Below are 26,750 nucleotides of genomic sequence, written 5' to 3'. Positions count from 1 at the left end.
CTGCCACTGTACCTCCACTTCTGCCCCCTCCCACCCAAGCTGGTAGAATTCATCTTGAAAATGGCAACTTTTCTTTTACCTGTCTCTTTAATAGATATTTTAAAATAAATATCGGTAAGTTAGGTAGATTGATCGTTACTTTTCTATCTTTATAATAAATAGTTAGCCTTGGTGTTGATGTAAAATCAGGACTTCTGTTGTAGTTCACTAATTTTTTATTTCTTAAGTTTTCTCTTAGTCTGAATTTGTCTGTATTCCGTTCAATCTTACAGTGCTCTGCTCCTCAGAAAGGGTAGTCCATGAACCAGCTGCATAAGCATCAGCTTGTTAGAAATGTAGAACCTCAGGGCCTGTCCCAGACCTACTGAATCAGAATCTGTATTTTAAGATCTCCAGGTGATTTCTATGCACATTAAGAGTTGAGAAGCACTGTTATAAGGGAAATGGTAAAAATGACTCCTCAGTTGGTACCAGGGACTTTCTATAATGTTGGTTGACTGAGCCTTCCTTAGCTAGCATGTTTCCCAGGTGGAAATTTTCAGGGCAAAGTGGAGAACATAGTTAAAGTGAGATATATTCTCTCCCCAGTCAGTGTACCTTCCTTGGCAACAAAGCATCTTGCTTCTTAGAATCACTTAAAGTCTCTTTCAGTTGTTGGCCTCCCTGACACTCTATATCAACCTTGCCCTGGATTATCTCTAGCCACTCATTATATAATGACATCTGTTTGGAGCATTTGTGCAGAACACTGATATGAGCATTTTGAGTGCATGTATATTTGCATGTGTGGGGAACAGGAGACAAGAGGAAGACTGAAGAGCAGAGAGTTTCAAAAAAGAAATAAAGGAAGTGATCCCTACCTACCACACATTTATAAAATTATTTAAGAAAATTTACAAAGCACAATACTAATGCATACAAGACAGTTTACAAACTTCCCACCTAAGTATTATGGAAGTGCCAAATTCATTTCTTTGTTTTATCAAATATTTACTGAGCATCAGTGATGAACTAGGCACTATGCTAGACATAATCTAAGTTATATAGAATTAAGCAGAGCAGTCTTTCTGAACATTCTAAAGACAGTGAATGTTGACTCGTATTTTGAAGAAAACAATATACACGAACCAGCAGAAAATGGAAGGCATTCAAAATACAGCATTTTGCAGTGGAAAATATTATTTATTGTTCATTCATGCATGCATCTTTCTACAAAGATTCTTAGGAGCCACACTCATTCGTTTCTTGAACTTTCGAATACTTCGTATATTGAACATTTATTGAATACCTATTATTCAGCAGGTACTAGGAATTTCCCTGAGACAAATAAGCAAATGGTTACAAATACATTAGGAAGCCATAATTAGAGTTATTTCAGGAATACACTGTGGAAGCAAAAGAAGAAGTAGGTGACTCTTGAGGGAAAGGAAGTCAGATATGACTTCCTAGAGAAGGTGACACTTGAGCTGAGTCTTAAAAGCTAAGAAGTCTTTAACCAGAAGGCAGGGAGAAGAAAAGAACACTCCAAGCAGTGAGAGTAGCATATGTTATGGAGCTGAAATATGAGTCATCTTGGTATTCTTAGGTAGGGAGGACGTGAACCAGAGCCTTTACACATACTGTTTTCTTTAGGTGAATATCTATAGATGAAGCATTTTCATTTCCTCTCTGTCTCTCTCCCTCTCTCCCCATCTCTCCCTCTCCTTTTCCCTCTCCCTCTCCCCCATCCCCACATATTTTTGCCTACTTAGCTCTTCCTCATCCTTCATATTCAAATCATAAATGCTTTTATCAGGGTGGCTTTCCCTGACCCTCCAGTGTAGTTCAGGTACTTTCAGTGTATGCTCTCATAAAACCGTGTTCCTTTCCTTTAGAATGGTTTTCTTAATTTGTATTTATATACAAATTTATATGTTCGTTAATGTGACTATTTGATTAATATCTATCCCCCTCACTACATCGGTGGCTTTAAGAGTTTTGTTTTCACCACACCCATAGAAAGACACACATTAATACATTAGACATCACAAACCAATGATATACACATACATATATAACATATACAATGCATATAAATATATATGCATGCATATATATAAACAAAAATAAGTTTCTTGACACAATTTTCACCTTTACCATGTGTGACGAGATATATTTTCTGTTCTTCTTTACAAGATGATTTTACAGCCCACCTCTATTTGTGATCTAGAGTTTGAAAAACATTGCAACAGACTGACACTGCATTAGAATAGAAACAATATCTAGTTTTACTCTCTACTCTGTCCCAGCATCTAATATAACACTAAGAGCACAGAAGACCTCAGTAGAAATTTAGTGAATGAATGAAAGGAATAAAAAGCCTTAAAAGGTATTATTTTTAAAGTATGGTTATTCCCATTTTTATCAACAAACAAACTGAAGGTTAGAGAAAGTTTTAATAATTTGCTGAAAGTCCTGAGGCTAATAATAGGCAGAACCAGGATTCAGAGTCAGCTTTTACTCTAAAACCATGCTAATTTTCCCTTGAGCAAGAAGTAAAAAGAGAAAACAACTAGGTTGCTTATAGGAGGTGGAAAGCTGGTAATATCTCTAGCAGAGAAACAATCAAAACTAAGTTTATCCAGTTTTGAGATGCAGTTAGTGCAGAACTCTGAAAGATAATTGACTTTTTAATTTTCTACAGTAAGAAAATTACGATTAACTTTAAAATACTGCAAAAATAAGTGTGGGGACAGATGAAACACAATTGGTAAAATGTTGATAATTGTTGAAGCAGTGATTTCTATGTCTGTTTTAAATTGTTTCATTAAAAAAAAAAAAGAGGAAAGAAAAAAGAACTCATGAAACAGCATAAGAATTCCATTGCAGGAAAACTACAGTATTCTCTTTCTTACAAGTGAACACTGAAAATACAATAGCATTCCAAAAAAACACCAGAAAGCCAAGAGTTTATTAACTGAGACAATGTCTAAAAAGCACAAGATACAACATCTAGTAAGTAGAAGACACCCAATGTTAATTTTTGTTCCTCTTCACATCAGATTAACCAAAGCCAGCTGTGCAAAATAGTGACTTATAAACGGTATTGTATATATAAGGCTTCAGAAAAAGTACTACTTTGTAGTCACATAAAGAAACAATAAATTTTTAAAAAAATAAATGTAATCAGGCTACATGGATTCTCTTATATCTGGCTTGCTTTCTTTCTTTTTTAAGTTAATTTATTTATTTATTTATTTTTGGCTGCTTTGGGTCTTTGTTGCTGTGCGCGGGCTTTTCTCTAGTTGCAACGAGCAGGGGCTACTCTTCCTTGCGGTGCATAGGCTCCTCATTGCAGTGGCTTCTCTTGTTGCCGAGCACAGGCTCTAGGCGCACGGGCTTCAGTAGTTGTGGCTCGCGGGCTTCAGTAGTTGTGGCTCACGGGCTCCAGAGAACAGACTCAGTAGTTATGGCGCACTGGGCTTAGCCACTCCACGGTATGTGGGCTCTTCCTGGACCAGGGCTCGAACCTGCATCCCCTACATTGGCAGGTGGATTCTTAACCATTGAGCCACCAAGGAAGTCCAAGAAACAATAAATTTTATATATCCTCTCTAAAAGAGGGAAAATACTTTTTTATTATTTATCAACATGACTGCAAATGTGATTAAAATATTCATATAAATAGTGTTATCTTTGCTGTGTATGTGCCCCCAAACCCTTGCTGTATGCCGATTACAAGGAGATAATGGTCATGATCATGAAACTCATTAGGTATACATTGCCTTGCCAATAGTATTGGTCTGAAATCCAATTGTATGTGAAGAAAACCCTTTTGAATACATTTATCTCCAGGAATATTTTTTCATCCAGCCATTACTATACTGTATATAGAAAAAAATTGGATGAGAAGTTTTTTCTGTCTCAAGTCTGAAAGTGTTTCTTCCAATTTAAAAATAAACAGTCAATGGGAATTGTGATGCAGCACTGCCTGTGTATTTTGATTTAGAAACAGAATTTTGATCCATCATAAAAAAAAATACTGTATTGGAAATTCAGGGACTGGGGTTTTAGTCCTAGCTCTACCACTAGCCAGAACTTGTTAAAGGTACTGAAGGTTTTCTACCTGAGTTTCTTCATTCTGTAACTCATTTCCTTCAAGTGTCAAATGAAGAAAAGAATATATGTTCTTCCTACTTCACTTGCTACTTCATACATATGACTCCATGAGTGTGTACACACATATAACACATACATACCCATTTATTTAGGACGATAGGCTGAAAGAACTTCCTATTAAAAAGTGCAAGAGTGGAAATTATGGAGCAACAAGAAAACTATCTCCAGAGACACCAAGAAAAGGCACAATCTGGACCACTTCTGTAGGTTCTTGTGAGTCGTGGATACCGAAGATCAAACTAGTAATAACAAAGCCCTTTTCTAAACTAGATCAGAAAAATATTCCACTTTCCTGAAGCCTTATCTGATCATTTGAGTCAAGTTTTAGAATTCCAACACTAGGTTCTTATTCTTTGCTATAGGTCCATTCTGATGATTGTTCTTGGTTCTGTTCATCTCACAGCTGCCGATGGCCCAGGAGATCGTTTCATCATTGGGGAATCCCAAGCTGGTGAACAGGTGAGATTCATAAGCCTGAAAGGCCCTAAAGATTTTAGTTTCATGGACTTTGGGCTTCTAATTCTAGACTTCTGCCATTGTTGTAATGGAAATCTTAGAGAAGGATTAGACAGGTTATCAAAGAGATGAAAGGATGGTTCCCATGAGAAAGAACCAAATGAATTATTTCTTAACTGAAAGAATCTGCATCTATTAATATACAGCATAATGTTACTGGTATGTCTCAGATGACATGCCCCACAAGCATTTTCCAGCCCTGTGCTTGGATGAATCTTTCTTCTGGTATAAACATTAATGTTTGAATAGAGCTACAATTTCTAAGTGGTCTTTGCAGAGTTTTCCCCAACTCGTGTTACATACAGGGAAATTTAGAAGAAGCAGATTATTTAATCTTTCTAGCTAATCATTTTGATTAATTTTTCTCATCAGGGAGCTAACCAGAGAACAGGTATTTCTTAATAGAAACAAAGCACTAATGGGCCATGGTGGAAGTACAACAGAAGTCCTCTTAATTAATGCTTTGGATACCAGTAATTGGTCATTTAATTGGAAATAAGTTACAAGTGGGAAATTATCTTTTACTTTTAAAATAAATATAAATGTAACTTAAATAAATGAACATTTATTTGTCAGTAATTTGATGGAGAGCTAAGGGTTTTTTTGTTTTGTTTTGTTTTTGCGGTATGCGGGCCTCTCACTGTTGTGGCCTCTCCCGTTGTGGAGCACAGGCTCCGGACACGCAGGCTCAGTGGCCATGGCTCACGGGCCTAGCCGCTCCATGGCATGTGGGATCTTCCCGGACTGGGGCACGAACCCGTGTCCCCTGCATCGGCAGGTGGACTCTCAACCACTGCGCCACCAAGGAAGCCCTAAGGCTTTTCTTTTAATAAGTATCTGCTATTTGAACTTCTCTTATACCCAAAGACATTATATGTGATTTCAAGTTTTAGTTTCTTTAAAGTGGAAAAAATTTAAGGCCTTTGCAAAGTATCTAAGTATAGAATCCTTCTAGATTTTTATTATATTTTTATAATTTTTTTTACAGTTGCTTCACCCATACCTAATTTGACATCAGTTCATTTTAGCAGCCTTTTTTAAATGAGATTTTCCAAAGGTTTAACTTAATTTTTATAGGAAAAAAATAACTCCTTTTACACTCATATATCATTGGTTTATGTAATATTTATTTAAATAACTTAATTCAGTAGCAACTATTGCCACAAACTGGTACAAACAAGTTTGGGAGCAAACTCAGTTGCATCTTAGGTGTACAAGGGAAGAGTCTAACAGTTTCAAACAAAGTGTGCGGTAGGCATCATTACGTTCAATAGGAAATAGAGAGCATATGTTAATCCAGTGAGTTTTGAAAGTTGGTTAAAAGAGCACCTTCCTTATTGACTAGAGGCAAAGGGAAAACCAACGCACTTTTCTCTTCTGCTACCACCAAACACTCATAAGGATTATATAAAAATAAAGGAGGGGGGCTTCCCTGGTGGCGCAGTGGTTGAGAGTCCGCCTGCTGATGCAGCGGACGCGGGTTCGTGACCCGGTCCGGGAAGATCCCACATGCTGCGGAGCGGCTGGGCCCGTGAGCCATGGCCGCTGAGCCTGCGCGTCCGGAGCCTGTGCTCTGCAACGGGAGAGGCCACAACAGTGAGAGGCCCGCGTACTGCAAAAAATAAATAAATAAATAAAATAAAGGAGGAAATAAATAAATAAATAAATAGGGCAGTTTGAGCAAAAGCTATATCCCACGCCTTAGCATGTACTCCCATATGTGCTAAAAATAGAGAGGGGTTGAGGAAGTATATAGGAGAAGGATGGTGCCAATGGTGGTAACCCTAGCTGCCTCACCTCTACATCCAAGCATTGAGGAGTACTGTGTACAGGTCTCTGAAGCTAAGCCTGGCACTGTAGTAATTAGATCCTTGTCCATGCTGTGCACAGTCTGGTTTTGCTCTTCATGACTGTTTTCCTGACAAAAAGAACTAGACCTAGGTTGCTTTTTTATAAATAACTTGCATTATGACCTCATAACTTACTTGACCTCTTGGTATGTGTATCCATCAGCAATGGACATACAAAGCATGCATTTTTTTTAACAAAGCCCCAAAATATCAATTATTCAAGGAGTACTTCTCTGATCTTCAACTGAGTCTATCCAGTATTTATCAAACATACCTACTCTTTGTACCAAGAAGCACTGTGCTGGGTTCTAGGAATATAAAATAAATTAATACATGATTACTACTCTTAACAGTTTACATATAGTGGAGGAGACAGAGTATAAACAACTAAATATAATACAATATATTAAGTGTTAAACTAATGCTCTCAGTCGTGTGCTATGGAGCACAATAAATAGAGAGGTTGAGCATTTTGTCCTAGAAGGGCTAGGCAGATGACATTGGAGCTGGGCCTAAGAGAGTTTTACAAAAACAGAAACAGAAATGAAAAAGGAACATTCCAAGCAGAAAGAACAGTATAAGTCAAGACCCAGTAGTGTTTGAAAAATTGCATGGTATTAGGAAATTGCAAGTAGTTTGTGGTAGTTACAGCCTAGAATACTTAGGCATAGGTAACAGATTGTTAAGAGCCTTATGGACCCTTAAACTTTATTTACTAGTTAAGACTTCCAACTGATAACAAGGAGCACAAGAAAAGTTGTGAAATTAAAAAACTGCCAACTTCTTGTAAGTTCTCATAAAATTTTGATGGGAAAAAAGATCAAAACTATAAAAGAAAACAGGGTTTTTCCTCAAGTTACCTGTGATGTACTTTATCTATAACTGATGTATCATACACATACACTCTTTACAGCAATCTCAGGGATCTTGCAAGAGTCAAATTGCTCACTTATTGAAAGTAAATACACTTGAGCACGAGGGGACCATTGCATACACTGAGACAGTTATTTACAACATGGTTTATTGGTGTACCAAAATACTTAATCTTAAATCACTTATAGTTTGGTCCTATTGGTTAGCATTGGACACTTTCAGTTTCAGGTGTGTAATTGTGAAGTGCTATCATTGGACAAAGTTCAAAAAATCCAATTCAATATCTCTATTAAGGAAAAGTCAAGATTTTTATAGTTTTTACTTTATATAAGGTATATAAGGCACCTATATCAATAAAAATAAAAAAAGAGTTGGTAGTCTTAACAATCTAAAGGAAGTACTTCATTTATTGCTAGAGTTTTTCCAGTTGATTCAATTCAATTGCAGTTTATATGTCTACTCTAAGCAGATATATAAATGTCTTTATATATCCAGTAATATCTTTTACATTAGATTTAATATAAGTGAGCTGGTGGGAATCCTTCACCTACCATTTAGAATTACTGGTTTTGGAGAGGAGCCAAATTTTTTATTTAGCAGCCACACAGAAACACTTCTTTAAAGTTGGTTTAAGCCAAGAAGTAGAGAAAATTACAGGTATAGCCACAGTAAAGCTTAAAGTAAATTTACATAATATGGTACATTGAATCAGACTAAATTGAGGGAGGACTCCAGGCTAACACACTTCAGCTTAAGAAGCAACTACCCTGAAACTCACTTTGGGAATCACTTTCTGCCTTAGCCAAAAAGGCACTTTCAGGGGAAAAAAAGGACTTCTTTGGACCTACATTAAATATTTTTATTGCACAGTATCAGAAGATAGTTTTGACATTAGCACCTCTACTAAAAAACACATATAACAAAACATTAATGCTTTTCATCAAAAATCACTGCACTGCAAAATGGTCATGTTTAGTGAATTAAGAGATGCACCAGATAATAAGTAGTATCTGGGGTTGAAAAAAAATTAATGCATTGAGGACTTCCCCAGGAGCGCAGTGCTAAAGAATCCACCTGCCAATGCAGGGGACACGGGTTCGAGCCCTGGTCCAGGGAGATCCCACATGCCGCAGAGCAACTAAGCCCGTGCCCCGAACGACTGAGCCTGCACTCTAGAGCCCACTAGCCACAACTGCTGAGCCCGCGTGCTGCAACTACTGAAGCCTACGTGCCTAGAGCCCGTGCTCCACAACAAGAGAGCCACTGCAATGAGAAGCCCACGCACAGCAACAAAGACGCAATGCAGCCAAAACTAAAAATTAAAAAAAAAAAATGCATTGAGCCCTAAGCTTTTTTTTTTCATTCTATACATTATCTTGGTAGAAAATTACATTAGAATGTAACAATTCCAAATAAGCCTGGAATGTGTTTTTTTTTTTTTCTTGCGGTACGCGGGCCTCTCACTGTCGCGGCTTCTCCCATTGCGGAGCACAGGCTCCGGACGCGCAGGCTCAGTGGCCATGGCTCACGGGCCCAGGCACTCTGTGGCATGTGGGACCTTCCCGGACTGGGGCACGAACCCGTGTCCCCTGCATCGGCAGGCGGACTCTCAACCACTGCACCACCAGGGAAGCCCTGAAATGTCTGTTATTCAAATAACATTATAAGGGGATATAAAGTATGTAGTTCAATGCCAGATTTGTTCCCAAGAACCTTTCTCCAGTGACTTGTGGGAAAAAAATCAGTGAGAACACCGGAGTTGTAAGCCAAGAAGGATTACATGGTTCATGTAGTTGTTGTGGTAATGAGACCATGCATACTTATTCATTCATTCTGCAAATATTTATTGACTACCAACTTTGTGCCAGACACTTTCTAGGCTTTGGGATGATAGAGCAATAAATATGTCTGGAAAGAGGGTGATTAAAGATTAATGAAATGACTCTATCCAAGATATAGACAGGATTAAGGGAAATTAACAAAGGAATGTGAAGCACTCAGGTACTAGCAACAGTGAGATTTCATTACCTCCTCTAGGTTTGAAGGGGCAAAGGGAGAGAGTAGTACCTAGACCTGGGAGATTGATAGCTATGGGAGAGGTCCACCTAATAGGAGCTGTGGCATCAGTAGTAGAAATGGCATACCCATCACCAAACTGCAGCCCAGCAGGGAAAGGGCAAGGGGAATAAAAATTGTACTTCTCTCTCTCTCCTACTCTCTGATCTCTTGTCGGCCCCTCCCATTGGCTGAACCTAACCAGAAGCCAGAGTGATGGGAACCTGGTTGAAATAGTCCATAGAGGTTGGCCTTATGGGCCACAGCACAGGAAAATTACGATGTGATCTAGAGAAGCAAACAGAAAATGAAAATTTCTGTCTTTATAAGGCTTATATTCTGGAATATAATACTACACCTAACACTGCCTAGCATAGATTGAGTATTCAGTAAATATTAGCTATTGATGGTATTGTTTACAGCAATAACATTATGGAAATAAGCTTTTTAAGGCTTTTCTAACAAATAAATTTCCAGTTTTACTTTTGTTTGTTTGTTTGTTTTTGTTTTTGTTTTTTTTGTTTTTGTTTTTTTTGCGGTACGCGGGCCTCTCACTGCCGTGGCCTCTCCCGTTGCGGAGCACAGGCTCCGCACACGCAGGCCCAGCGGCCATGGCTCACGGGCCCCGCCGCTCCGTGGCACGTGGGATCCTCCCGGACCGGGGCACGAACCCGTGCCCCCTGCATCGGCAGGCGGACCCTCAACCACTGCGCCACCAGGGAAGCCCTCCAGTTTTACTTTGATTGTACATCTAGTGGAAGGGTATTTTTCCTTAATCATTCCCTAATTTTTTTTAATGTGGTAAAAAATGTATAACATAAAAAGTACCACCTTAACCATTTTTAAGTGTACAGTTCAGTAGTGTTAAGAATATTTACATGTTGTAACCTAAAATTTTAAATACCTAAGAAGCAGATGTCTTTGGAAAGATATCATTTTTTGGGGGGAATTAATGTTATCTCAGAATTTTCTTTTTGGGGAAATTTAAAGCATTCCTTTTCCCAAATCTGACCTAAATCATGGCCCATGACAAGTGACTCTTCTGAGGCCAGATCAAACCTGTTAGATGGAGCTGACAGAAATATGATTTTCCCTGTGCTGGGAGGAAGTGTGCAATGTAGGTCCTGTAGTCAGTCTCCTATACCATTCATATGAGAGCTCAAACAATAAAAATCTTGGATATAATATTTAACCCAAACCATTACAGACACTGGAATCATTTTTAAATGATTTATTTACATTTGTTAGACTTTTATTATTAGTTGCAAGGTGAACTAATATATCTTATAAAGATTTTCAAGAGTAATAATTAAAATAATTTTTCTGGCTTGCCTTTATTTAACTAAAATGTTGGTTAATAAAATACTACATTTCTCAAACATCAGAACTTCAGTAAATGATCAACATGATGGTTTTTCATAATTGTCATTCATAAAATCATATTGCATGGTATTTTTTTAAAGACTGTAAAATCACTTTACATATATTAAGAAAATTCACAATGAGTGAGAGACAGCAGTGGCAAATATAAGTGGTAGTTCTTCAAAAGGAAAGCAGGTCACCAAGAAAGACGTCTAATTAAGTCATTACTTAAGTCAAATGAAAGCCTCTTTGGTGTAAGTATATTTGTTTGTGACTTTTATTACATTTTCCCAAAATGAATAAGACTGTAAGATTTTCCTTTTATGGTTTGTTTCAAAAACTGTCACATCTCCTGCAGACTTTTCCTTTGCTGCAGTAAAGTAAATCGACTCTTTCTTGCATGTTTGTATTTCCAGCCGACTCAGACAGTAATGCCAGGACAAGTCATGCGGGTTACAACAGGTGCTCCAATCCCCTGTGGTGCTGATGCAGTAGTACAAGTGGAAGATACTGAACTGATCAGGGAATCTGATGATGTATGTCATTACCAGGTCTTATGGCTCCATTCCTATGGCGGTATTATATATAAGTCATGCCTATTTTCTGCAATGTTTATGAGATTAGTCCAATTTTTTTGGTTATGTTAGAACCTTACATTGTAGTGTATAGTAAATAAGGAGCTGCCTTAGGCTTGAAAACCTTTTGTTATAGTAGATGTTTTTATGATCAGAATTTGAGCCACATTTGAGCCAAGAAATTTCATATGCAAGCAAGGAAAGAAACTACCTCAAGATAGAAGAGCAGAGATATTAACTGTTGACTTATCATCTAGCTGAGAAACTTGTTCATAAAGACTAGCTTCTGATAAAATGTGAAGGAGATTTTAATAGAGAAGAATTTAACAAAGAACACTTGGGCAAGTTCTTGAATATTACACTAAGCCAAGCATTTAAACCAAATGACCCTTTCAGCTCTGGTTTTCTATAATTCAGGAAAATCTGTGCCGCCAAATTACAGTCTGGAAACATTTAATTTATGTCAGTTCCCCCTCTATTGCCTAAAATAAAGGACTCTGTTCTAAGTAGGCCTTTATCTCACTGAAACTAGTGGCAGTTACTGAAACCAGAGGATCAGTCACTAATAAAAGAATAATTTCAACTGATGTTTTAATGACTGGCTATCTTACTTGTTTTGAGAAGTTTAAGATATCTTGTATTTTTAAAGTTAGAATTAATAACAAATATATATTCTCCTCGGCTGGGTATATAGTAAAATTTGGCCATGCTGAGACACACCCTCTTTTCTTGATTTGGGGATTTTCTCTTTAATCACCTTCCCACAAGTAAGTCTTATAAAATTTAACTCTTGGCACACAGATCACATTGCCCTGCTGTTAAAACTGTCCAAAAGATTTATTGGCATCAGTGAAGCCAGCAGAGCATTGAAATCCAGAACACATGCCTCCACAGACTCTGCCAGATGACAAGACACAGTTCCAGTGTCACAATGTTATTCACAGTCCATAAATGTAAAAATGATGGTCACCATTAATTTATAGAAATCTACTACCAGATAAGCTATAAGTCCTTCACTGAAATTTCTGCAAATATTTCAGAAATACCTGCAGGTATATATGCAAGGAACCTTGGCATAGTATTGAACCCATGATTTAGAAGAGACAGGTTATCTCCATGCACATTCACTGTATCTATTAGGGTAGCCATCTTTTTTTTTTTTTCCCTAAAGAATGCTGCTTACAAAGTAAGAGTCAGTATTTGAATTGGTACATTTTTTAAAAGCATGAGAATCAGTGAAAATGTTTGTTTGTTTATTTATTCATTCATTCATTCCTTGGCATCAAACCTGATTTTTCAGGAACCTGTGGTAGAAATTCATCATGTTCAAAGGGTTTAGCAAAGGCTTTTCTGTTCCTCTATATTTTTATATATTCTGGGCCTATCTGATGATGAAAGCATCTGAGTAGCTAAATTCTATTGATCAAAATTCAGTTAGATTGTTCTGTTTGAAATTACATGATTTACTCTTATTATAGGGCACTGAGGAGCTTGAAGTACGAATTCTGGTGCAAGCTCGGCCAGGCCAAGATATCAGGTAAGTTCATAACATATAGAATGTATAGCCAACTTTTGTTTCTGCCATGATCATGAACTCAGGAGAGCATGGCTATTATAAATTCACAGCTCAATCAGTTAACCATTAGCTTTCAGGGCTTTTAACAAGTAACAAAATTAATTTTCTGAATTCTGTATCCCATGTCTGCCCTCCCTACTTTTTTGTAAAGTTGGTAAAGGCAAATGAAATATTCAAAAGCAACATGAGAAGGAGGCAAAGTCATGAGCCTGCATAATCCACAGTTAATCCTCCTCCTAGATAATCCAGAATTACCCATCCCTACCCCTTGGTAATCCAGAATTTGATATTAACACAGATACTTTCAGAGTTGAGTATTTATATAATTAGCTGAAAGCCCCTCCTCTATTGACTGCCAGTAATAATGGAATAATGTACTACTGTTTATATACAAAGATGAGACTACTGTCTTACCATAAGTAGTGTATATTTGTCAAATGATTTTTCTTACAATTGAATATGTTTGCCCTGATTCTATTAATGCTAATTTGCTCAACATTTTGTAACAAAGCTATACTTCTCCAGTTCCTGTGGCGGCAGGCCAAGAGTGAAGGGACCTATACAGCCACAGAACTGGACCAACATAAGTGGTCTAAATGGAAATTATCTCCATGACTGTAACCTCATTAGTATTATTCTCCTCACCACAAAGCTAACAAGCTATGGACATGGCATTAGATATTTTCATATAAATGCTTGCCTTACATCAAAGAAAGATTGCAATTGGTGTTTTGGACTGTAATGTGATACAAAACAATTTATAAAATAACTTTCAAACATGAAGTAACATATTCCTGTTTAACAGCAATAGATACAAATCTATTTCTGTCTTCTGTTATGTGATTTAATTTTTTTAATTAAAAAAGCATAGAGTTTTTAGAATCTCTTCGTTTTAGTATTCTGGTCCTGCCTCATCTCTTCACTTTTTCCCCCTTGAGTGTCCTCCTTCTTTAACACTAAAGTTTCCCCTAAGTTGAGAAAATACTGTTCTTAGTCATACTGTTTATGGTTCTGCTTTGACTTTCAGACCCATTGGCCATGACATTAAAAGAGGGGAATGTGTTTTGGCCAAAGGAACCCACATGGGCCCCTCAGAGATTGGTCTTCTGGCAACTGTAGGTGTCACAGAGGTTGAAGTTAATAAGTTTCCAGTGGTTGCAGTCATGTCAACAGGGAATGAGGTAAGGAAAACAAGCAGAGGCAGGGGTGACAGCAGGGGAAAGATGGTGGGTAGTGGGGCTTTCAGATGAAAGTATTTCTGACATTCTGTGTTCTGTGTTATAAATAGAACATTAAGGATTATAGATCTTACCACATTTCTATAACAAGGAAATAATAAATTGGCCTCAGGATAGTTCAAGTACAGAAAATGAAAAGGAAGAACTAGAAATTACATATTAAGAAATGTTCCCTTCCATTTACTAAAATGAAATATTACAACCAATGACCTTCCACACACTCAGTACATATAAACAAAGAATGTTGACTGCTAGCTGTAGATACTCAACTGTGCAAACCCAGTACTTAAGTCTGCTGGGACAATCAATTGTTCATACCCTGCTGCTGAGATGATGGGCCACCTCTGTGTGGGAAATAATTCAACGAACTGGGACACCATGGCTAGCCCCTTTTCTTGCTAAACATTCCATGTGATCTTTAATCACCAGGAAGGATTTGAAAAATCAGGATTTTTTTTTTTTCTCTAAAGATAGCATCTCTAGTAGCATGCTATTCAGAATGTGTCAAAATGTCATTTCAGCCCTGATTTAGGAAGGGGAATTTAGTCAGTCTTTTTATGAGAACTCTTGAAAAACTTCCTGTTCCCTGTTTGCTTAAGTTATACAAAACTTCAATTGGAAGCTGTAAGGTCAAACTGGGAATATTGAAAAGTGAATCCGCTGGAAATTCAAAGCCTAAAAGCAGAATCAAACTATTGAGATTTTTTTAAGTAATTCCTTTAGATCTTATACTATTTTTAAACAGGTTAACAGGATTTTGTTCTTTTTTTTCTCTTTTAACCTCTAAAAAGAGGTTGCTAACATTATTTTTAATTTCCTAGAGTCTTGGAGATGGACGTTTTCAAGGGTCTATTACCCTTATAGTTCTTTTGGAAAGGGCAAAAGAAAAGAATGTTTTGTTTTGCTAATGGAGAGGTAAATCAGAATTCTAGATTTGCTTACTTCCCAGTATAGGTGTACTAGTCATTCCCAAAAACTATTGACTGACCCAAAATAAACATTCTTTTTAATTGATCTACAAAGTGATGATTCTAATATCCCTAGGACAAACTGACCCTATGTTTAGCATCAGAAAGAAATTTCTGTTAAACTGGTTGACTTAATGATCTATTCTCATTTGAGATTTATTTATATGCTTTGTGCATCTAAGTGACTTCATGGGGTTTAGGAAAGCTAAGTACAATGAGCAAACTAATAGACAACTAGTTATTAGGCAACTTTGTTTAAGCTACATTTATTGTGTTCTTCCTAATGACTTTGTAGGCCTAGATTAATATTCTCAGTTATCCCCCAGAGTACATTGGTAGTATTTTTTAAGCTATCTTTTTTTTTTTTTGCGGTACATGGGCCTCTCACTGCTGTGGCCTCTCCCGTTGCAGAGCACAGGCTCCGGACACGCAGGCTCAGCGGCCATGGCTCACGGGCCCAGCCGCTCCATGGCATGTGGGATCTTCCCAGACTGGGGCACGAACCTGTGTCCCCTGCATGGGCAGGCAGACTCTGAACCACTGCGCCACCAGGGAAGCCCCTAAGCTATCTTTTATACCCTTTATTAAAACTATTTACTAGTAGTTGGGGAAAGTGACAGGGTGAGAATAGAGATGGTACATACATGGTAGAATCTAAAGAAGATTTTGTAGTCCTAGTTCCCTGCCCCCATAGATTTGATTATCCTTAGAGAAGCTTTGACAGATTCCCCTACGTTTTTTGGCCTGCTGTACTTAACATGGTTTTCCAAGGGAATAATGCTTCTAAGTTCCATGGTCTCTGGTTCCATGTAGTTTGACATTCCTCCCTACTCCCATCCAAAGTTAGCTATTATTATGACTCTCTATCACCATATAGTTTAGTTCAACAAATGTTTGTTGAATACCTCTATGCCAGACACTATACTGGAAACTAGAGATAAAAGTGATAAATAATGCATAGTATCTCTCCTGAGGCTTGGGATCCTCAGATAGCCAGAAAATAATAAGGAAAAAAAAAAGTATTCATTTATTTCAGAAAGGCCAAAAGAAATTACATTTGTCTATGAATGTGACAAGTCTATAATTTATTCAGTCACAGCACAAGCTCCCCTTAAGTATTAGTTCTGATTTTCCCTGATATGTATGGCTTCACATACACCACCTCTTGAATCCAGTGTGGTATATTGCTAAGCAGAACAGTAGCCTTAGCCAACCCAGAGAATGCCATACAAGATGTCTATGTATACTGTATTTAAAGCCTGCTCTGTATTTTGTGACTACATGATCTTATTCAGGATGAAGGAATTCTTTTAGAATTGGGAAGGTAGAGTTCTAAATAATAACTAACACAGACCAGCTGTTGTAGTAGACATTTGTTGATTTCAACAAACTATGCAGGTTAAAATTAGGTAATAGAATACCATTCAATAATTACTTAATTGTGGTTGTACATTTCCAACCTCATGTATTTGTTCAATATATATTTATTAAGCATCTGTTACATGCTGGAATGCTCACCAGAGGTGCTCTTAACTAAACATCAGACTTAACAATATATGAATATACTGTACCTTGAACCAGCTTACTTAGAAAGATATTGAACAGGAAACTCAGCATCCAGCAGGGGAGCATCATGCTTTCTTCAGTGGGACCAGTCATCTTAGCAGTTCACACAGCCATCCAACAGCTGTTCTCTTTGTTCTTCAAGTGACATTTAAGTGCAAGGGAACAAGAATTCTACTAGGAGAGTATGGGAGCCAGCAACTTAGAAGCACCATCTCCTACATAGGAATCAATATTTCTTATAACAATCTTAGGCAACTTCCAGAGTCCCTACAAGGCATATGCCCAGCTTCAAGTGTCACCACATTCGTGGAAGCCCAAAGCTTGGCTTTCCACTAGGGATTTATAGGTCATCTGTAATTTCTTCCATTCCATATGCAAGTTACTAATCAGAGACCATTTTACCATAAGAAGTGTTGCCTACTAACAAGCTGAAATTTTTCTTTATCAAATTTCCAGAGGAACTGAGCTAGAAAGTTAACCCAAGTTCAAATTTGTCCTTAGAGATGGCAAAAGGGTTTTATTAAGGCTTTACCCTCACATAAAAGAATGCACTGTCTGCAGAAAATTCGAAAACAGTAATAAAACTAACTACAAGTCATTCTGTTCTTTATTATCACCATGCACTGGCAATCCTAAACAATGTCAGTGATAAAATACTCCTTTTCAGGGCTTCCCTGGTGGCGCAGTGCTTGAGAGTCCGCCTGCCGATGCAGGAGATGCGGGTTCGTGCTCCGTTTCGGGAAGATCCCACATGCCGCGGAGCGGCTGGGCCCGTGAGCCATGGCCACTGAGCCTGCGCGTCCGGAGCCTGTGCTCCGCAAATGGGAGAGGCCACGACAGTGAGAGGCCCGCATAACGCAAGAAAAAAAAAAAAAAAAAAAAAAATACTCCTTTCCACTGAGGCAGTCTTCTCTCACAACCCCTCCCCTTTTAGTATGCTACCATACTGATGTCAGGCAGTGTTCTGACTCCTGGAGATACAGCAGCAAGCAGGACAGACAAAGCCCCTGCTCTTACAGAATTTATATTCTGATGGGGGCGGGGGGGGCAGGTAGTCAATAAACAAACATATAGTGGTAAATGATATGAATTTTTAAAAAGCCGAGTGAGATAATAAAGAATGCTAGCAGAAGAGGTATATACCAGATATTATCTATTGAAACTTATTCCACATCAGCCCTTTTGTTCTCTCCCCTATACAATAAAGCTGGAAGCCTGAAAACAGTTTCCCAGACTCTCTTTCCAGCTGTGGTCCAGTTAGGTTTTGCCATTGAGATGCATTAACATGGTATTAGAAGGTGGAAAGAAGGTAGCAGGAGTATATCTCCTCAACTCAGTAACATCACTTTCCTCCAACAGCCCTGGGGACGATGGTGACTGCAGTTACTGATCTTTAGTAATACATGTTTCTTCTTTTGTTTCTCCATCTCTGCCAACACATTTGTAACCAATCCCATGCATTAAATCCTCTCTTCTCCTACCCCCTCCATTTGAAATACCTAGAGGAGTTTTGGTTTTCTTGTCCTGGACCTGACTGGTAGACAGGTAGAGTCCTCTGTTTTACAAAGGCTAATCAGGCCACACTGATGAGGGGAAATTAGAGTGGAAATCTGAAGGCATTGAGGGTATATGCCTCGTGAGCAGAACTGTGTTTCAAGCAGAGGGGACAACAAACACTAAAGCCCTGGAGTACATGCTTATCAAGTTTGAGGAACAGCAAGGAGGCCAATGTGGCTGAAGTATAGAGGGAAAGGAGAAAAGTAAAAGGAGATGAGGTTGGAGAGGTAACAGAAACAAGATCATTTTATTCTAAATGGACAGTTTTGAGGAAGCAAAACATAGCAGGGAGCATAAAATGTCTTAAATTTTTAAATTTAAAATGGCTTCTATATGTACGGCTTGGCATATGGGAGAGAAAAAGTGAAAAGCCGGGAGGCCAGTTAAAAGGATATGCAGTGGTTACTGTCTGTACCTCTTTGAAGCTTGTATTGTTTGTTCACTACTGTATTACCAATGCTGATAAAATTGCCTGACACACACACAAAAAAAATTAAATTAAAATTAAAATTAATTTAAAAAAGAAAAGGATATACAATACTCCAACAAGAGATTTGGACCAGAATGGTAGTGGAGATGGTGAGAAGTAATCAGATCCAGGATACATTTTGAAGGTAAAATCAACGAACAGGATTTGCCAGTGAATTCAAGGTAGAAGATAAGAGAAAGTGAAAAGTCAAGATGAACTCCATTCCATAACATATATTGTTTCCCTTGAAACTGTAGATGGTGAATTTTAGGTCTTTAAACTGGACATTAGTCAGCCAGCTGCCATTAGCTTCAGGAAGTCAAGATTGTATGCTTGTTATCTAGTTACCCAAAGTACTAGCAATAAATATTCCTTCCATAGATGGTGAGTTTTCTTCTAGTTTCAGTCACCTTCTGCCATATTCCATAACTCATTCATTCATTTCTATTCATTCTCATTCTTCCTACCCCCTCCTTCCCTGTCTCTCCCTCTCTCCCTTCCCCCCTCTCTCTCTCTCTCTCTCTCTCACTCACACACACATACACATACACAGAACTAAGTGTATTTATCTCCACTATGCCTCTCCTTATTTTATTCTGTCTTTTGTAAATCTCTTGGCCACTCTCAATAACAGATGTCTGTACAAACAAGTTTAAACTTTAGATATATAAAGTCTGTCTAAAATTTCCATATACTGTTATTTGGGAGCTGCCACAAGCAGCTGTTATTATAAAAGTAGAATCTTTAAAGTCTTTGTCCCCACTAATAAGAGAAGGACTAAGAAGTTGAGTGTCTACTATGACCAGTACCGCTATGTGCTTTATGATTAAAGCAACACTATGAGGTTAATATAATTATCCTTCTTTTTACCTAAGAGAAAATTGAAGCTCAAAAACAAAGCAACTTACCCAACATTATATATGTTGTGTAAGTGATGAAGCCTGGTTTCACACCTAAATCTTTTGGCTGTAATGACTTTTTTCCACTATTCCACAATGCTTCCCACTTCCTTAAATTTCCTTTCCCCAGCTTTTTAATGGCATCTCTGAAACCTATCAGGTTAGATGGTCCATTACTTTCTTCTAGCCACACTATACTTCTTGTCCAGATTAAGGACTATGGCTCATCACTTTAAAGTTGCCCTCATAACACTTCAGATAGCTTCACTCCTTTAATCTATTCCTTTGCTTACTGTGGTAATACCCAAAGTGAATGACTCCATTCTCCACTTTCTCCATTTTTGCTCCCAAGCAGAAAAACATTACTGAAAAAATTCATAGAACTATGATTACCTGAACAACTACAAATTACCGCCATTTAATGGCAACCTGGCACTTAAAGATGTAACTGTCTTGTTGATTTTCTAGTACATTCTTCCAGTTCCAGTATGATAGTTCATTCATACACTCTATACCCTCTTTAAACCTCAGTAGCAGCCCTACTTTGTACTCTTGGCAGATGACCTAACCACCTTTATGGGAAAAAAATAAAGGTAAAAAATAAATATATTTGTCAAACTGAACTACATGATATCTCCCTCTTCTTCCCATCTCATTACCTCGAAAATTTCCCCATTCCTTTAGCTATCCTCCTTTCTTCCAATCTAAAAGGAAAAGGTACTTCTTTCTAAGAACAATTCCTCTACTTCTACCTTTAGACCCACTTTTTCTCACCTTCCTCAGGACTTTGATTTCTAAATTACTTCCTATGTCTTCTGTGTTCTCTGATTATTTTCTCTCTAGTGGCTCATCCTCCTTTCACATCCAAAAAGATAAAGATTACCACTATCAGAAGAGAACCTATATTTAAACACCTTCTTGCCTCCTTGAGCTACTGCATATTCACCTCCTATCCACTACCAGCTTTGTTGAAAGAGAGGTCTGCCCATGCTGGCTTTCCTTCCTCACTCTGCACTTTCTCCTCAAACTCCCGAATCTCATTATTGCCCCCCATTAGTACAGAAACTGCTTTCCTGAGTATACTATTCACCTCCTAACCTCTAAAACCTGCTCTGATATTTATCTTCCTTAACCTGTTTATATCATTTGACATCAGTGGCTTCCTCACCCACCACCTTGAAACTGCCTCTTTCCTGGTGTTCCATGATTGTTCTCTCTTGATGCCCTGCCAACTACTACTTTTTTTCCTCATCGTTCCTTATCTTGATCCCATTCCCTAATTGGAATATTCCCCTAGGATGCTGTTCTCTGCTGTGTCTTCCACTCTCTTTAAATTCTCCCTTAGAGTTTTCCTCTCATGTCAAATATATGCAGGTAACTTCCCATATCTGTAGCCCTAAACTTAACCTCTTTTGTAAATTCAAGCCTTCATTTAATGATGTTCCACCATTACCTAATCTCACTCACCATCTTTCCCTTCCTACCAGGAAGAGTGGAATACTTCCTTCCTGACTTGCCTCTTCTTTAAAGGCATCACTAGTCCCTGAAACTGTTATTGCCAAGGTCATCTGTGACATTTAATTTTTTTTCATTTTTAATTACAGTAGAATACACATAACAAAAAATTTATCATCTTAACTATTTCTAAGTGTATACTTCAGTAGTTTTAAGTACATTCACATTGTTGTGCAACCAATCTCCAGAACAGTTTTTATCTTGCAAAACTGAAATTCTATACTCATTAAACACAGCTCCCCATTTCCTCCCTCCCACAGCCCGTGGCAACCACCATTGTACTTTCTATCTATATGAATTTGGTTACTCTCAGTACCTCATATGAGTATCATCATATGGAATTTGCCTTTTTGTGTCTTCCTTGTTTCACTTAGCAAAATATCCTCAAGTTTCAACCATGTTGTAGCATGCGTCAGAATTTTCTTCCTTTATAAGGTTTCTTAAAGGAGGTGAGTCTTGATCCTTCAGTATAGTTTTTAACAATGTAAAAAATGACCGTGGATTGGCAGACTGGGAGACAGTGCTGAGTATAGTTGAGGAGGAGAAAGTCATAAGATTCGCGTTTGAGAAAGATCATTTTCAGTAGATGTGTGCTCCTGAGCAACAGAAATATCAAAACCCCCATACAAAGACCACCAGAGCCCCGGGTAGGACTCATTAGAATTTGTAATCTAGGCAAGTTGCTAGAACTGAACAGTCAGTAGCCTTATCTTTGGAACATATGAATCTATGTGGAGTTACTATTAAATCACTTTGTTCATGATCTTAGAACATGTGGTTCTGAATGAGCTGGTGTTAAAAAACAATTTCAGCTAAGACAGTTTGTGCTCTGTATTATGGTTTGGCAAAATTTATCTGTATTAAAAGTCATAGTACACTTTTGCAAATTCTGATTTCAGTTTCATTTCTCAGTGTCCCCACTTCTGGTCACTTTCAGCCTAAATTAGCTCATTATCTTTGAGATGTGATCAATCCAGATTGGTACCACTTTTTGATGGGCTATGATTGTGTATTAGGTTTTCTGAGGTAGTTTTTTTGATCTCTACATGCACCATGACTTTGTGTACTCTTTATTTCATGATAATTTGTTGAACCATATAGCTTACAGCAAATATGCAGCAACATTTAAGGCTCTAGAGTTTATATATTCGGCCACTGCCGTACAGACAAACATTAGGACAAATGTATTACCAAAGTTTGCAAGGTACTTCAAAGCCATGATTCTAGACTTCCAAACCTGTACATGAAAATATGTCAAATATTTTAGCATGGTTCCCTTTATAAGAAGAAAGGAGCAAATCTTTGTATTATGTAGTAGCCATCCAGTAAACTCAAAAATTGCTTAAAAGGTATAAAAGACAACAGATTTATTCCAAATTTGGGAAAGGCAAAACCAAGAAGAGTTGTCAGAAGAAACAAGATATTAATATGTCATAAATAAAGACAATAAATATTTACAGACAATATTTTTAATCAACAGTAAGTAGCCATTATTTTTAGAAGCTTTTGATTAAAATGATTTAAGAATGTGCCATAAACCAGAGAGTTAACAGAATATTTTGGTTATAAAAATGGACCTTTGTTATCTGGACACAAAATAACTTAGCCATTTTTAACAAAAAGAAAACCCAAATTCTAGTAACAATTTACAATAAAAGATCCATAGGCCTTTTTTCCTTATGAATAAGCCCACATCATGTAGCCAACTTTGTCAGTGTTTTTAATACATATTATTCTTCCTGTATATTCATTATTTGTAGTTATTACTGTCAAGCAATAAGTCATTTCCCTTCAGACCTTCTATACTTTACTGAATAATACTCCTAAATTTATTTTTTACTGTCTTCCTTTATATTTTGGCACAATCAGTAATTTTTACTTTAAGAAAAATACTGTTCTGTTTTTTCCTAATAAATAAAACAATCATTACCTTGCACAAACATTCCTCTATCTTCATATATCCTTTCTACCCTGTTAATGATGGTTACTTTAACCTGGTAATGATGTACTTAATATAAACACTGGTATATATATATTTTTAACATCTTTATTGGAGTATAATTGCTTTACATTGGTGTGTTAGTTTCTACTTTATAACAAAGTGAATCAGCTATACATATACATATATCCCCATATCTCCTCCCTCTTACGACTCCCTCCCACCCTCCTTATCCCACCCCTCTAGGTGGACACAAAGCACTGAGCTGATCTCCCTGTGCTATGCGGCTGCTTCCCACTAGCTAGCTATTTTACATTTGATAGTGTATATATGTCCATGCCACTCCCTCACTTCTTCCTAGCTTACCCCTCCCCCTCCCCATGTCCTCAAGTCCATTCTCTACGTCAGGCACTGGTATATTAAACATTACAGTGTCCACATATCCAAGATTATTTACCAGTCAATCAAATTAATATTAGTTTAAGATCTTAGAGTTAACTAAGGATCTGGCAATTAAAATTTAATTTCTTATAAAGTCATGATTTAATAGAAGCATTATAAGAATTCATCTTGTAAGGGAGGAAAAATATTTTTTCCTCTACCTTTCTAATTTCTCAAGCTCTGAATTTTATTACCTCTGTAACAAAAGACAGATTAATAAGAGAAAAGCACAGCATTAATTTAATGTAAGTTTTATGTAACACGAGAGCCTTCATTTAAAAAAAATGAAGACCTGAAAAATCAGTTAAACCTGAGCATTTTTTTAATTAGTTTTGATGAAGAATGGAAAGTTGTGGAGAAATATGAAAGGACAGAAGTCATGAGGAAAGTGTAGTAAACTAGGGGAAACTTAGCAAGGCCTGTTCCTTCAGATTCCTCTCTCTGTCCCTTCACCTTCAGAGATAAGGATGCTCCTTTCCTCTGGGCATAGGGAGGGCACCTCTAACATAAGGGTTTTTTGACGTGCTTCAGGTGAAAGTCAGAAAGTCCTTCCTGCATGTACTATTTCTCAAATTCCCTCAGCTTAAAATATTCACTATGCCATATGCCAGATTTTGGGGTAGCATGTCTTGAACCTCATCAGTCTCTTTTCACAGAGACATTCCATATCATCATCCCCATATTTAGATGAACACAATTTAGAAGGTTCAAATTAGGATTTTTTAAATAAGAAAATAGGGAATTCCCTGGCAATCCAGTGGTTAGGACTCCACACTTCCACTTCCAGGGGCCCAGGTTTGATCCCTGGTCAGGGAACTAGGATCCCACAAGTCGTGTGGCATGGCCAAAAAAAAAACCTATTAAGATTTTTTATATATGTGTATGTATAACTGATTTACTTTGCTGTATAGCAGAAACTAACACAAGGTTGTAAATCAACTATACTCCAATAAAAATTAATTTAAAAAATTTTTTTTAAATAAGAGTCTTTAAGAATAGGAAAAAAAAAGCAGAGAGACCCAAGGCTTACATAACTAGAATATTATACTAGTATAACTTTCTTACATGGTGGTAAAGTTAGGAAAAAGACACAGGACATTTTTTAAACTAAAATTATTAAATCAGTCTAACATGTCCAGAATCATGATAATAGAAATAGAATATGAATTTTTTCTAATACAATTTGTAAACCTCTGTATTTATAAACCAAATTCTTAAAGACTCCTTAGATTATGTTTAAAAGCTCTGTATGTTCCTTTTTCTTTCTTACATCCAAGCAACCAAGGCAATTAATTTAACTCTCAATTAAAACTTTTTTTTCAGAGTTTAATTAGAAGCCATTTAGAATAAGACCATTCTCCATTAGAGTTTATAATCTGACTTTTCTCACCTTTTTTTGTGTTAGGTCTGTTTGTCTGGACTATCTAGGTATTTCTAAGGTGTGGCCATAATTAATTAATTCCATAATTAATTAATGGAATTAATTAATTAATTACATTTTCCAAAAGAAGGAGAAAGTAAGGATGTATAAGGAAGCTGTTTGCAATGGATATGGTAATAGTTACTGACCTATAAAATTCTAATACCTTCCCTTTGCAAAGAGGAGAAAAGTCTTAGATGCAGACAAACCATTTCAATATATTAAAAAGAGAGAAAGTAAGTTATTAACACCAGTCTTAGGCCCTTTGACAATTCCATCAAAACCATCAAGATAGGATTAAATAGGATTATTCCATCAAGGTAGGATTAAATCTCTGAAGAACAGAAACAAAGAGAGAGGTCTCTTAAAATAAACTAAGTGATTTCTCTTTTAGACAAATAAGACAGAGAATTTCCTCAATCCAGGGTTTAACAAACTTTTAAATATTTTGTATCTTTATTAAAATTTCATTTTGAAGCAGCGCATAACAATAAAAGTGATAATCATTGAATATTCTGAATTGTTTTCACCCTTTATTCTAAAAGTGCTTTCAAGTGAATAATTGTCATGTCAAAAGTACTCCAAAATGACCACTGCAATTCCAAATTTTCCATGATGAAACTATGCTTTCTAGAAAAATAAATGCAAGAAAGATAAAACAGAAGCCAACTTATGCCAGGGGAAGTACAAGTTTATTATTAGACGAATCCATGAATTCATTAGCTAAAAGCCAGTCAACAGGGAAAATATCACTTATATATGTCTAAAGTCCTTAAAACTAAGGTTGAGAATGGACCTGGAGGAATCAGACTCCCTGACTTCAGACTATACTACAAAGCTACAGTAATCAAGACAATATGGTACTGGTGCAAAAACAGAAATACAGATCAATGGAACAGGACAGAAAGCCCAGAGATAAACCCATGGTCAACTAATCTATGACAAAGGAGGCAAGGATATACAATGGAGAAAAGACAGTCTCTTCAATAAGTGGTGCTGGGAAAACTGGACAGCTACAGGTAAGAGAATGAAATTAGAACACTCCCTAACACCATACACAAAAAGAAACTCAAAATGGACTAGAGACCTAAATGTAAGACCAGACACTATAAAACTCTTAGAGGAAAACATAGGCAGAACACTCTTTGACATAAATCACAGCAAGATCTTTTTTGATCCACCTCCTAGAGTAATGGAAATAAAAACAAAAATAAATAGGACCTAATGAAACTTAAAAGCTTTTGCACAACAAAGGAAACCATAAACAAGACGAAAAGACAACTCTCAGAATGGGAGAAAATATTTGCAAATGAATCAACAGACAAAGGATTAATCTCTAAAATGTATAAACAACTCATGCAGCTCAATATTAAAAAACAAACAATCCAATCCAAAAATGGGCAGAAGAGCTAAATAGACATTTCTTCAAAGAAGACATACAGATGGCCAAGAAGCACATGAAAAGCTGCTCAACATCACTAATCATTAGAGAAATGCAAATCAAAACTACAATGAGGTATCACCTCATACCAGTTAGAATGGGCATCATCAGAAAATCTACTAACAACAAATGCTGGAGAGGTTGTGGAGAAAAGGGAACCCTCTTGCACTGTTGGTGGGAATGTAAATTGATACAGCCACTATGGAGAACAGTATGGAGGTTCCTTAAAAAACTAAAAATAGAATTACCATATGACCCAGCAATCCCACTACTGGGCATATACCCAGAGAAAACCATAATTCAAAAAGACACATGCACCCCAATGTTCACTG

General features: G+C 37.1%; 1 protein-coding gene across 3 annotated transcripts in view; it reads left to right on the top strand.

Moving 5' to 3' along the window:
* GPHN (gephyrin) overlaps positions 1-26,750 on the top strand; it is a 618,338-nt gene that overhangs the window by 519,391 nt on the left and 72,197 nt on the right. For all 3 annotated transcript variants that reach the window (XM_007449022.1, XM_007449020.1, XM_007449021.1), the window contains 4 exons: positions 4,562-4,617; positions 11,231-11,350; positions 12,868-12,926; positions 13,993-14,146. In XM_007449022.1, the coding sequence (XP_007449084.1) occupies positions 4,562-4,617; positions 11,231-11,350; positions 12,868-12,926; positions 13,993-14,146 (389 nt within the window). The remainder of the gene's footprint in view (positions 1-4,561; positions 4,618-11,230; positions 11,351-12,867; positions 12,927-13,992; positions 14,147-26,750) is intronic.

The sequence above is a fragment of the Lipotes vexillifer genome, unplaced genomic scaffold (assembly GCF_000442215.2).
Source record: "Lipotes vexillifer unplaced genomic scaffold, Lipotes_vexillifer_v1.1 scaffold629, whole genome shotgun sequence".
Taxonomy (NCBI): domain Eukaryota; kingdom Metazoa; phylum Chordata; class Mammalia; order Artiodactyla; family Lipotidae; genus Lipotes; species Lipotes vexillifer.
Note: the sequence above shows the minus strand (reverse complement) of the source record. Positions and strands in the feature narration are given on the sequence as shown.